This window comes from Limulus polyphemus, unplaced genomic scaffold (assembly GCF_000517525.1).
Source record: "Limulus polyphemus unplaced genomic scaffold, Limulus_polyphemus-2.1.2 Scaffold1363, whole genome shotgun sequence".
Classification (NCBI taxonomy): Eukaryota; Metazoa; Arthropoda; class Merostomata; order Xiphosura; family Limulidae; genus Limulus; species Limulus polyphemus.
In genome coordinates, this window is record NW_013666973.1 from 121,498 (window position 1) to 133,112 (window position 11,615).

At 35.3% G+C, this 11,615-nt stretch overlaps 1 protein-coding gene across 1 annotated transcript in view; it reads right to left on the minus strand.

Moving 5' to 3' along the window:
* Positions 1-11,615, minus strand: part of LOC106463268 (protein KRI1 homolog) — a 34,752-nt gene that overhangs the window by 9,847 nt on the left and 13,290 nt on the right. Inside the window, 4 exon segments of the mRNA XM_013923284.2 lie at positions 46-141; positions 1,096-1,329; positions 3,374-3,454; positions 10,521-10,602. Of these exon segments, the coding sequence (XP_013778738.1) occupies positions 46-141; positions 1,096-1,329; positions 3,374-3,454; positions 10,521-10,602 (493 nt within the window).

An 11,615-nucleotide genomic window follows, 5' to 3' on the forward strand; every position in this document is an offset into this window, starting at 1 on the left:
ATGAAACAAAAAGTTTTACAAATTCAAAAACAAAAAAAATGGTACCTTTTCCTTACGTTCCTTATATTCCTCTCTCTTGTGCTTCCTGCGATCATCTTTACGACGTAAAGAATCTTTTAAGGTACGTGGATACCTCTTTATCTGTAAAACAAAAATAGAACTTTACTACTCGGTATTGCTAAATGATTCATAATGATCTTATTTTCTTAGCATTAAATCCAGTAGGAATAAAAAAATATATAGAACATTAAATGGATATTTTGTTATATTCTAGCTCTGAAATTGTCACATTTTTAACAAAATAACCTTTTTTTCTTTAATTTAATGATAAAAACTATCAACCAATGATTTTTTAAGACCTAAAAGTAATAAACTACTTTTAAATGGCATTTCATATTACATAAAGTTGGAACATTCAGTAATTAAAACTGTAGGTTTGAGAATATTTTGGGCTTCTCTGAACCCCAAACATTTTTTTATACTCTCAAACACACTGGGTTTTAAAAAACCTAAAAATTTTGCACATATGATAAGTATCCAGTCACAAATTCAGAACTGTTGACCAGACTGAGGGCAACTAGTTGACAACAACAGCCACCTACACATCTACTCTTGACCAAACATCAGGATTGACTGTCACTTTTACAACACACACAGTTGAAAGTGTGGAGCACGTTAAGTGACACCTCACAGACTCAAACCACGGCTTTACTGATCAACAGATATGACACGTTAACCACTAAGTCATAACTAGCCCTACTTCGTTGCCTTCATGCAATCTCATAATTACAGCCTAAGTGCTCTATTTACCATTAGTATTAGAATAATAATAATAATTTATATGAGCCAATATAAACTAATAAAAAATTGATAAAATTTCAATGTGTATATGAAAAAATATGTATATGTAATTAGAAAAAAAAACATGAAAATATCTACAATTCTCTTTTTGTATCTCAATCTCTAGCTGTTGAAATCTACACCGAAGAACAGTAAGTATGAAGACATAACTGAAAATATTATGTTGTTTTACTTCACAGCAAAATTACATTTCACTTATTCACACAAAAATCAATATTCATTATGTTTTCTTACGAATTCTTGGTCCGGTTCCTCAAATCTGAAGTTAAATTTCTGTTCAAAAGAAGCTTGTTCTTCTAAGGTTTTCTCATCTTCGCTGAGATTTTCTAAGTCATCAACAATATCTTCATAGCTTGGAATCTTGTCACTTATACCTTCATCTAAATACTTTTTGTTCAAAATGTAATCGCGTAAAAAAACTTCACCATCATCCAGTGATGGATCATTCCAGTAATTTTGCAAAAATTTCTGAAAAAAAAAATGTCACTTAGATCCAGCAGCACTAAAAATACAATAATAATTATTCAAAATGTTCCTTTTTTTTTTCGTAGTTAAATGCCACTATTGTATACTTTTGCATTGTAACATCATAGGTACAGTTACAGGAATATATACAGATACACATACTATATACATATAGGTAGGCTTGTTCCCAACCAACACTAACAACTTGCATATACAGTTACTTTACTCCTGACTATCCTTGTGGCTACACAGGGTAAAAATCCCAACCCTCTTGCTACAATTAAGTTGAAATATGATAATCTCCAACTGCACATGGCATCCAAAGATGACTTCTTCCAGGAGGGTTACAATATGGAAGTTTAACTTAGTGGAATGGACAGCAACTTTCCTGTTATAGAAACACAAGTGAAGAGTATGACCTGCCTTTTGAAAAGTCGTCCTCTACACTTGTGTTTCTACAACAGGAAAGTTGCTGTCCATTCATCTAAGTTTCATCATGACTACTCTGCCTAAACAATTTATCAAAGAATATGGAACTTACTAGCATGGAATTCTCCTATGGCATCTAAATATGACCCCTTTTTGACAGTTACATTATATAACTTACTAGCATGGTTGCTTAAATAGACCCTAATAAGTCATTGTCTGTAATTTGAGGTTGCTTAAATAAACCCTGCAGAGTCGTTGTCTCTAATTTGAGGTTGCTTAAATAGACCCTAACAAGTCATTGTCTGAACTTTTGTGTTGCTCAAACAAACTCTAAAGAAGTCATCTGTGCTTTCGGGTTGCTCAAATATACCCTAACAAGTCATTGTCTGTACCTTTGAACTGCTCAAACAGACCCTAAGAAGTCATTGTTTGTGCACAGATGACAGACTTTGGACAGCAGGAAAAGAGGAGAGGGACAATAATGGCCTCAGTATATTGCACTAAAGTCTCTTGCAGTGGAAACTGTCCCTAAGACTAACCCATTCAAAGAGGGTACTATTAAAGAACTTTACAAGTTCTTCTATTACAATAAGCCTTCAAACCCCCATCATCATCAGTGGTGGAGGAAGTGGCATTCATCCTTGTATTGTTACTACAGATCAAACAGAATGATTCCTGTTATTACAGCTTTGAGACAAGGTACAGTCTAAAATAAAACCATTACAATTTTAAGAATTAGTTTCCTTGGTGAATAAAAGAGCATACTTCAAACATCTGTATTCTATTCTTTAATGTTTCTCTAATCAACAATATTGGTCAGAATTTTTGTGCATCCATTCATTCTTAGCTTAGTATATGAATTTCAGACTAAACTAAACCTCCTCAGCTGGACAAACCTTGCTGAGATGTTACTGAGATTACAGACAAAAGTATCACTCACAAACGACGAAACAATGCATTCAAATCTTTATAAGTAAGAATGGTATATTTAATTAGCTATATTCATTAGAGGGTTGATTTTTAGTCATGAACTATGTAGGCAGCTTGATTTGATCAAAAGTTAATATTGATCATTGACGTATTGTTTCACGTCGTTACCTATATAAATATATTAACATTTTTATTTCAAAAACAAATTCTGCATTTACCATGCAGGGGATTAAACTCGGCTCACCAAAAGATTTTTGTCTATTGGTTTAATTAACAGCCAACTATCATGGGGAGAAGAGTTCACTCCCCTGCAGACCCACCTGAAAACAAACTTTTTAAAATAAGAAGAGTTATGTATTTATCTGTATACTATTATAATATAAATAGGTGCAAAGACTTGGTATATTATTCAGCCCCATTTTAAAAAACTATTATGAGAAATGTGAGTAAATCAGTGATTTTTATTCCTAAATCAATAATAGGCTCAAGGAGCTCTTATGAACACTGTTATGTTTAAAAAGACTTTTATCACAACCTTCTCTACAAAAATTATACATTAAGATTATTTAACTATATAGCAACTCCCCAGGACTTTTACATACAGCATTTTATGTTAATGTAAATTTGTTACAATAGAATTGGAAATATAATTTCCAACATATTAGTATGGATTTCTTTGTATGCCAACCAAATCTTTTTCTGTTGCTTTATCTTCAGTTTTCTCACACTGTCCTTTCAACCACGACAAGTAATCTACATCTTCTGCTTCCTAAAAGAAAAAACATGAATATTAGCGAATAATCTTAATTTTCTAGAGATTAAAACACTAAGTCAGTGTACATCATATAAATCACACTCAAAGTAGTTCTTTAAAGTTTCAATACATATTACTTGATATATTCTCAAACCTTTATTATCTAAATTGCATATTTGAAATCAATGAAAATTAAATACTGACGAGAACCCTGTACTATATTAGGGTTAACTTTTATCAAGACTTCAAGATCAAAAAACGTACAAGACCCATACATAAGTACTAAATTTCTTTTATGTATATTTTTTATTTATTACTTAAAAAAAGTAACTAAAATTTAAAAATTAGAAACTTGTTAGGTTAGATAAGAAAACTTACATGAAAAAAAAAAATACAAAATTTCTCTGGGAGGAAAGCTGCTTATGTATGATGTAATTCAATACTTTGTTTAAAATAATTTGCATCATGTTCTTGCTGAATGATTTATTAATTTGTTGAGCTAGCTTAGTAGTCAGACATGGTTTAGAGAGCAATAAAATAACAAATGGAATGAAATAGTTGTGCACAGGTTAGAAAACTGTAGACTGTAGGATAAGTAAATGTAAGTGTCTTTTATAATCTGTAGTAATTCTAGAAAAAAGTTATTTTGATTTTATTTCATATTTTTAATTTTTGTTACAGTTGGTTTCACTACAGTTAGTGTTAGGGTAGAGAAAATAAGAACAATAGTAGATGATGTATAAAGTATTACAAAAAAAAAACTTTTGATATTCCATTTAGAAAGTTCTAGAGGTTATGTAAATGTAAGACAAAAAGTATCTATTCTTAATGTGAAAATTACCTCTCACTCGGATTAGTCAGCGTCTGAGTCAGACTGACACCATAAATTCACAAGCAAATGTTTTGCGTACAACAGACTTGTAATGTTTATTAAATGCTTCCAAATTTTGTGAAGATATACTTACTACATTAAAAAATATAGTATGTATAGTTTCATGGTTAAATGGTGGCTAAAAGGTCAGTCAAAATAAACAAGCCAATAAAAGAGAGTTAAAGTGTGTCATGATATAAAAGACTGTTTAGTTAAGATATTATTGATTAATTTATTTTTGTGAGAGAATATTTTATTATTGTTTAGTTTTTGTTATAATAAGAGTTAAAAGCAGATGACTGTAGAAGGTTTTGTTAATAATTCATTGATGTTGAGACTATTGAACGTCCGGTGCAATACATTGATGTCGAGAATATAGAAGGCGGGCAGACAATTAAGTGATAGACATATAAATAGTGAGACGAGGAGAAAAACCAGACAGACAGTAGAAGAAGAGAGCAAAGTTATGGGCAAGGAAAAGTTTGCCATGAAGTTAACTACCACAGAAGTGATAGCCTAACGTTTAATATGTTAACAGCAAGACTAACAGTAGAAAAGGAGATGAAAGTACTAATTTATTCCATCAAAGCATGGTTTTAAAGTAATTGAATCAGCCTGAGAGCACTTTGACAAAAGGAACAGAGGATCTTCAAAAGAAAAAAAAAAGATCAAACTTATTATGGTAACTTGTGCTACAATTGTAAGGGAATCACAGAGAATACTAGTGTGATAGAAATAGAGAAGTTAGTTCAGCTTGTCAACTGAAATTAAAAGGTAATTGAATAGACCTAAGTGGATATTTGACAAGGAAAGAACTACATATATAGTATTTATGATATGTCCATAATATCTATAGTGTTGAAGAATTTATTGTACATATGTTAACTTGTTCTGAATATATATATTATTTTGAAAACAAGTGAAATGCATGCTGTTTATTCATTGCTGAATTTATCACTAACAAGTCACAGACACCTACTGTAAAAGAATCCTAAGCCCAACAACAACATAGTATATATTTATACTATTAAGAAATATAAGTAAAAGCCTTTTATTTTGACACTTGGAAAAAAATTATATTTTAAATTCTGACAAAGTGACTGTTTTAAGAAGTCTCTTTAAACATTTTTCTTACACTCAAAATGTATTTCCAATAGGTACCTACCTCCTCTAACATAAAGCTATCTTGATCTTCATCTGCCCTCTAAGAATTGCTAAAAACATTTTCATGATCAGCGCACCAGTCTATAAACCCTATCAATTTTGCACCATTTATAAACATGTACATATCATATGACTACTCCACCTCAGCTAGCTCCCTCTGCTATTCCCATTCAATCCTTACTCTCAATAATTGGTCTTACCTCCTCTTACATAAAGCTAGAATTCCACACTGCAATGGTGGAAGTGTCAGTGTAGGTATACAAAAATGAAACCAAGCAGAAAGCGACCACCAAGCATGAACGTGTGTGCTCAGAGATGAAAATGAAGCACACTTGTGGGATACCACACTACTTCTGGAACAGGTATGATCTTTGCACAGAGAGTAAGAAATCAATCCGAAACAGGTGGGAAAAGAAAATAACATGCACAAGTGTAATATGTTCTGAGAGGTGCAATCCATATCAACATATAAATAGAATTAACTAAGTACATCCCCAACCTCAACCAGACAAGTTTCCATAACTCGTCCTCAGCATTAGGAGGGTGAGGATGAAAAAAAAAATCTGCAACATCAACATTGTGGCCAGGGTATGTTGACTATGTGATATATACCCGTTAACAACTGTAAGTAGAGTTTCATATGTCAAGCAACCGGAATTACAAAGAGGAAGTGAGCTTTTGGTTGAAATCGAACAAACTCCCAAAACAACCGGGGTCGTGGCATAACCTCAACTCAACCATAAAAACAGAGTTATATTTGTAACTGGTATTATGAGCAAAATCATAACTCACTCAACCAAAAATGCAGGGGAAAAGACATCCTGCATTTGCAATTACAAGAAGGACATGGAACATTCACTCCACCATAGGAAAAGTGAGCGTATGGCTTGTTGCCATAATTATGAGGCAGACAAAGTCTCCCAAACTCCACCATATGAGCAGGGAAAGAACCTCCTGCAACCAGAATTAACAAGAAGAGAGGTCTGCTGCACACAACCATAGGAACAGTTTGTTGTCATCCTGAACCCGGTATTGCAAGGAGGATCCCACAGAGGCCTGACCCACTTCAACCAACATGTGTTCACAATGGACAAAATATCCAGGGGAAATTGAAGGAGGGAACCAGCATTGCCCTCTTCTCACTGAGCACATAACCATGAATAGGTATGTCAAAGTAAATTTGAAACACACTCAGGAGGAAGCCTCCATGGTCAGCCACCCCAGCAACTGGGAGGTGGTAAGGACTCCCTTGCTCCACTGGAAGAAAAGGGGGGGAGTAAACATGGTGGGGGTCAAGAGGAATGTCACACCAGAGAAAGTGTAATGGGTGTCCACTATTCCCTATTTTGAAAAGCAGACCAACCCTGATTTATTCAATCAAATGGTTGGCAGGGATGAGCAGGAATCCCCTTCTGCTTTACTTGTGAAGTCCATGAGTGACAGTCCATCATTTAGTGAAAGTTAGTGATATCTAGCATGTGTGTGTGTGTGTGTGTGTGTGTCTATATATATATATCACTGGGTATACCACTAGTGGTTTTGCGAAAACATCCAGTCTTTACAGTAGGCGTTATGGTGCACTCAGTAAACGGTACAAGGTTGAGGCAAAGCATACTTGATCAGGCAACATCCGCCACAGAGTGAGATCTCATTATCAGTGGTTAAAATGGGGGGTTGCTACAATAAAAGGAAGGAATAAGACAAAGGCAATTGGACAAGTGTAGAATCGCTACAGGACAGAGACTATCCACCAGAGGAAGATACAGCCAAATTGTGCAGATAATGAGTTACAAAGGTATTGGGAGTAGTTCACATAACAACCTGAATGACCTCCAACAGATGGTGAAGGCGAAAAGCCAAAGATATGGTGACGTGACAAATATGATGAGAAGACACCTGTAGGAGATTGCAACCTTCCTTGGATAGGTCAGAATATGCCAGTCCAATGAGTTGATAAACCCAATCAGTTAACATGTCAGGGGAAAGATCACAGGAAATGGAAGGGTTCCAGGGAATAAAAGTCTGGAACTTGAACCATGAAAGTAGGCAAAACATGCCACATAACATTGTAAGGAACAAACCAGACAAAGAAGCCGATCAGGAGCGGAGTGGGAGTACCGGTGGGAGATGGAAGTAACAAAATGGATGTGAAAGCCAAACAGCCTTCACAGGCAACATAGGTCTGAGGAAGGAAGGATTAGTCAGGATATAGTATGACATAAGAGGAATGGTAGAGTAAGCTGGCAAAATTAAATGCAGAAACATCTGATAGACAAAGTCTGCAACTAAGGAGGAGAAGGAATTATGTCCTGGGGGAGAGACAGTAGATGTAACATGAAGACAAAGGTCCAAAGGGAGGGTGGGAAAGGCATAATGGACCACAATGAGATCCCAATCAGGCAAATTAAAGAAACATGAAAGATGCATAACTCAAAAGGAGAATAAAAAGGAGGGAAATGATAGAAGAAGACAAAAACTAGAGAAACAGTCGAAGTGGACAAGCCTTTGTCAATCAACCAGGTGAAGAATAGGAAAAGATGAGGAATGGAAGGTTGGGAAGGACAGAAATCACATCAAAGAGATCAAAGGAGGAAAGTACACCATTGCCTGTGGTAAATGGACATGGAAGAAGGTCTAATGGAGTGGGAAAGGAAAGATGCAGCACATGGAGTCAGTCCCTGGGCTGAGACAACAGACACAACAAAAGCTATGTGTGAAGAGACTGTGTGTGTGGTGACATCTGGATGAACATGTCAAAAAACGATCAACAGAATAGGGACCGAGACAGAGGTAAGTAAAGGTCAGAGCAGTAGGAATGATGGTGGTGTCAGCCAAAACAAAGTCACCAGTAGGACTACCCACATAGTACTTTGGAAGAAGGATAGACCTCTGGAGAGGAGTCAAATAGGAGGGTAAGCATATATGTTAAGACCATTCCAATCTTGACAAAACGTGACCACCTCCAGATTTAGCAAATAAGGACTGAGAGACCAAAGGGAAGGAAGTTTGATGTTCCAGTGGGTGGCAAATGCATATATGAGATGTGCTCAGCCAGGAAAATGGCAAGCTAAGACCACAATGTGGTGACTGTGGTCACAGAAAGGATATCGAAGATCTGAAAACACAGAGACCTTGAATTTGTACCCCCTGACATAAATACCCCTATTGTGTGAAAAGAAGTAGGACAAAGCTCAACAAACCCCCCTAGGCTCGAGAGGAAATTCCTGGATCAATCAGAGACCAGAAATCTCCCAGAAGTCGAGGTAAAAACCCTAACCCCTGAAGATGAGTCCATGAAAAGATGTAAATATAGAAGAAATTAAATAAACAGCACCCACACCATGGTCTGGTCTCTGTCTAACCACCGAGCCAGGGGCTGAGGAGAAGTTCCAGTGATCTAGGAGTGTTTATTGAAGGGAATACATATGAGCCCGGTCCATGGGAATGAGAGTTCCAAAGAAGCCCACATCTCCAAAGAGATAGACTGTATCGAGCTTTGGAATTGTGAGGCGAGAGACAAGTGAACTGCTTGCTCCAAACCCGGAAATGAAGAGGAGATGGCTGGGCCCAACTGAGGGTTGTAAAGAAGACAAAAAACCCAAATGAACAGGGTATTGAGAGGGGGTAAGAACATACTTCCCCACTGTCATCAGGAATCCAGTGTGACAGACCAAAATAAGAAGATGCCAAGTTGTCTTCTCATTGATATTCTTCTTCTTCAGAAACACTGTCACCACATTCAAAAGAAGAAAAAATCGCCAGTCAAACATACGAATTGAGCTCCCTGCAACTTAAGGCCTGTACCTCTTCTGCAGATACAGTCAAACACGATTCATGGTAAGTCTTACCAGAAGCCTTTTTCGAATGTAATGGGAATTTCTGTAGTCAACACATTGATCGCAAAATCATAATAAGATCTCTTATAATTCAGTAACAAGAAATAATTGCAAAAAAAAATTGAAATGGTGAAGGAGCACGTTCATAAATGGTAGCCATGTGAAAAAAACACATATCTAAACAATGCAGCACCAATCAAGTAAGTGAGGATTGAGCAGGAATACCAGAGAGAGAGAGTTAGTTTTGCCAGTATAAGTGGTGCAATACTATTGGTGGAGAGTAGTCATATGATATGTACATGTTCAGAAATGGCATGAAATTGATGGGGTATACAGACTGGTGCACTGACCATGAGAATATTTTACCAAATGCTTAGAGAGCAAATGAAGGTCAACACAGCCTTTTGTACGATCGTACCGGAATAATGAAGCTTAGATTCACTCATGTATTCACTAGTTAACACTAGTCAACAACTGTGCGGCTTCCATTCTAGAACTACTTAATCTATCTAAGATAAATCTAATTGACACTATTTGTTTCTTTGTTTTTGAATTTCATGCAAAGCTACACAAGTGCTATCTGCACTAGCCATCCCTAATTTAGCAGTGTAAGACTAGAGGGAAGGCAGCTAGTCATCACCACCCACCACCAACTCTTGGGCTACTATTTTATCAACAAATAGTGGGATTGACCAAACATTATAATGCCTCCATGGCTGAAAGGGCGAGCATGTTTGGTGGGATGGGGATTCGAACCTGCGATCCGCAGATTGGGAATCAAGCTCCCTAACCACCTGGCATGCCAAGCCAATTGACACTGAGGCATCTTCATGTCTTTGCATAAAATGATATCATGCAGATGTAATGTTTTTTTTACATCAAACACTTTATACAAGCCTCAAATACTGCTTTATTTTTATTTAACTTCTATTTTACATAAAAATTGGCAATCACAAAAATAAGAACTCCATTAAATAGTATTCAAAACGCATACAAATATCTTTGCGATTGAATCCCACTATGTGTGGCCAAACATAAATTTTACAGCATTATCTATAATTATTACTGCAAATAAAGAGTAAATTTAATATCAAAATTAATCTATAACTTTAAACCTGCTATTTTGTCACTAAAAACACTCATAAGGAAACTAATATATATATATAAAGGTTCATGTTTTGATGATGAATCAAGCTAAGAAATTCCTAACCTTTTCTTCTTTTGTCCTTCTTTTCTTTTGCAAGAGAACTTTATCATCATCATCTTCTGAATCCTGAAGAGCTTGCTTGAAACTAACAATGGAAGTGATAACTAAATTTAGATTAACAAAGAAGAATACTGCAGTGAATCTTAGAAACCATAAAATTGAAATAAAAAAACCATTGGTCTATAGGTTAATTATTGTAACCCTTACTTCAAGGTACAACTAGATTACTAAAAATTGTTAATTTAAAAAGGGGGAATAAGGATCTTTATAAAAAAAAACAGAAACAAGATAGGTAGTTTAAAATGGAAATGCAATTGCACTAAAAGTAAAGGTTTGAGACATAGTGTTGACATTACTTCCTCAAGTTACAAATCCCTATTTTAACTCTTCTAAATGTTAAAGCTTTCAGCCATAGAATCAAAATAGAGACTTGTAACTTGAGGAAGTAATGTCAACACTATATCTCAAATGTTAGGCTTGTTTGTTTATTTTTTGTGCAATTGCATTTCCACTTGAAGCTATCTGTCTTGTTTCTGTAATGTTTTAAATATCCTTATTCCCCCTTTGTAAGTTAACAATTTTTAACAATCTTGTTTCTTTAGTTTTTTTTTTATTTCATCATGGACATAACTCTGTATAATAGCAATAATGTCCTATTTGAAGCAGTTTTAATTTAATGATATACATATTTGGTGTATGATGCTCTCTTTGGGAAACAATGACAATTTGGATTGGCTGTTGCTCCCGATATCATTGCCACAATGTTATCATTGGTAGTAATACTGTATGTATGACCACTGTGATGCATGGTGATCAACATACAACATGTTATGTATATGCTTGTAAAAAATATATAGCTACTATATTTATACCCTGTAGCTATATGGGGAGTCTGTAAGTACTGGATTGGAGGGACTACTGAACTATAGTGGAATGGTGAATGGCCTGGATTTTATAACTGCACGAGTTTTATACATGTGTGCACATGCAGTGCATGTTGGCTAATACTTATATACACACATACATACATACACTGAGTGGTCACAAGTAAATAGACACCTAATTTTTCGTCATTTAACTGATTTATGCTAACTAATT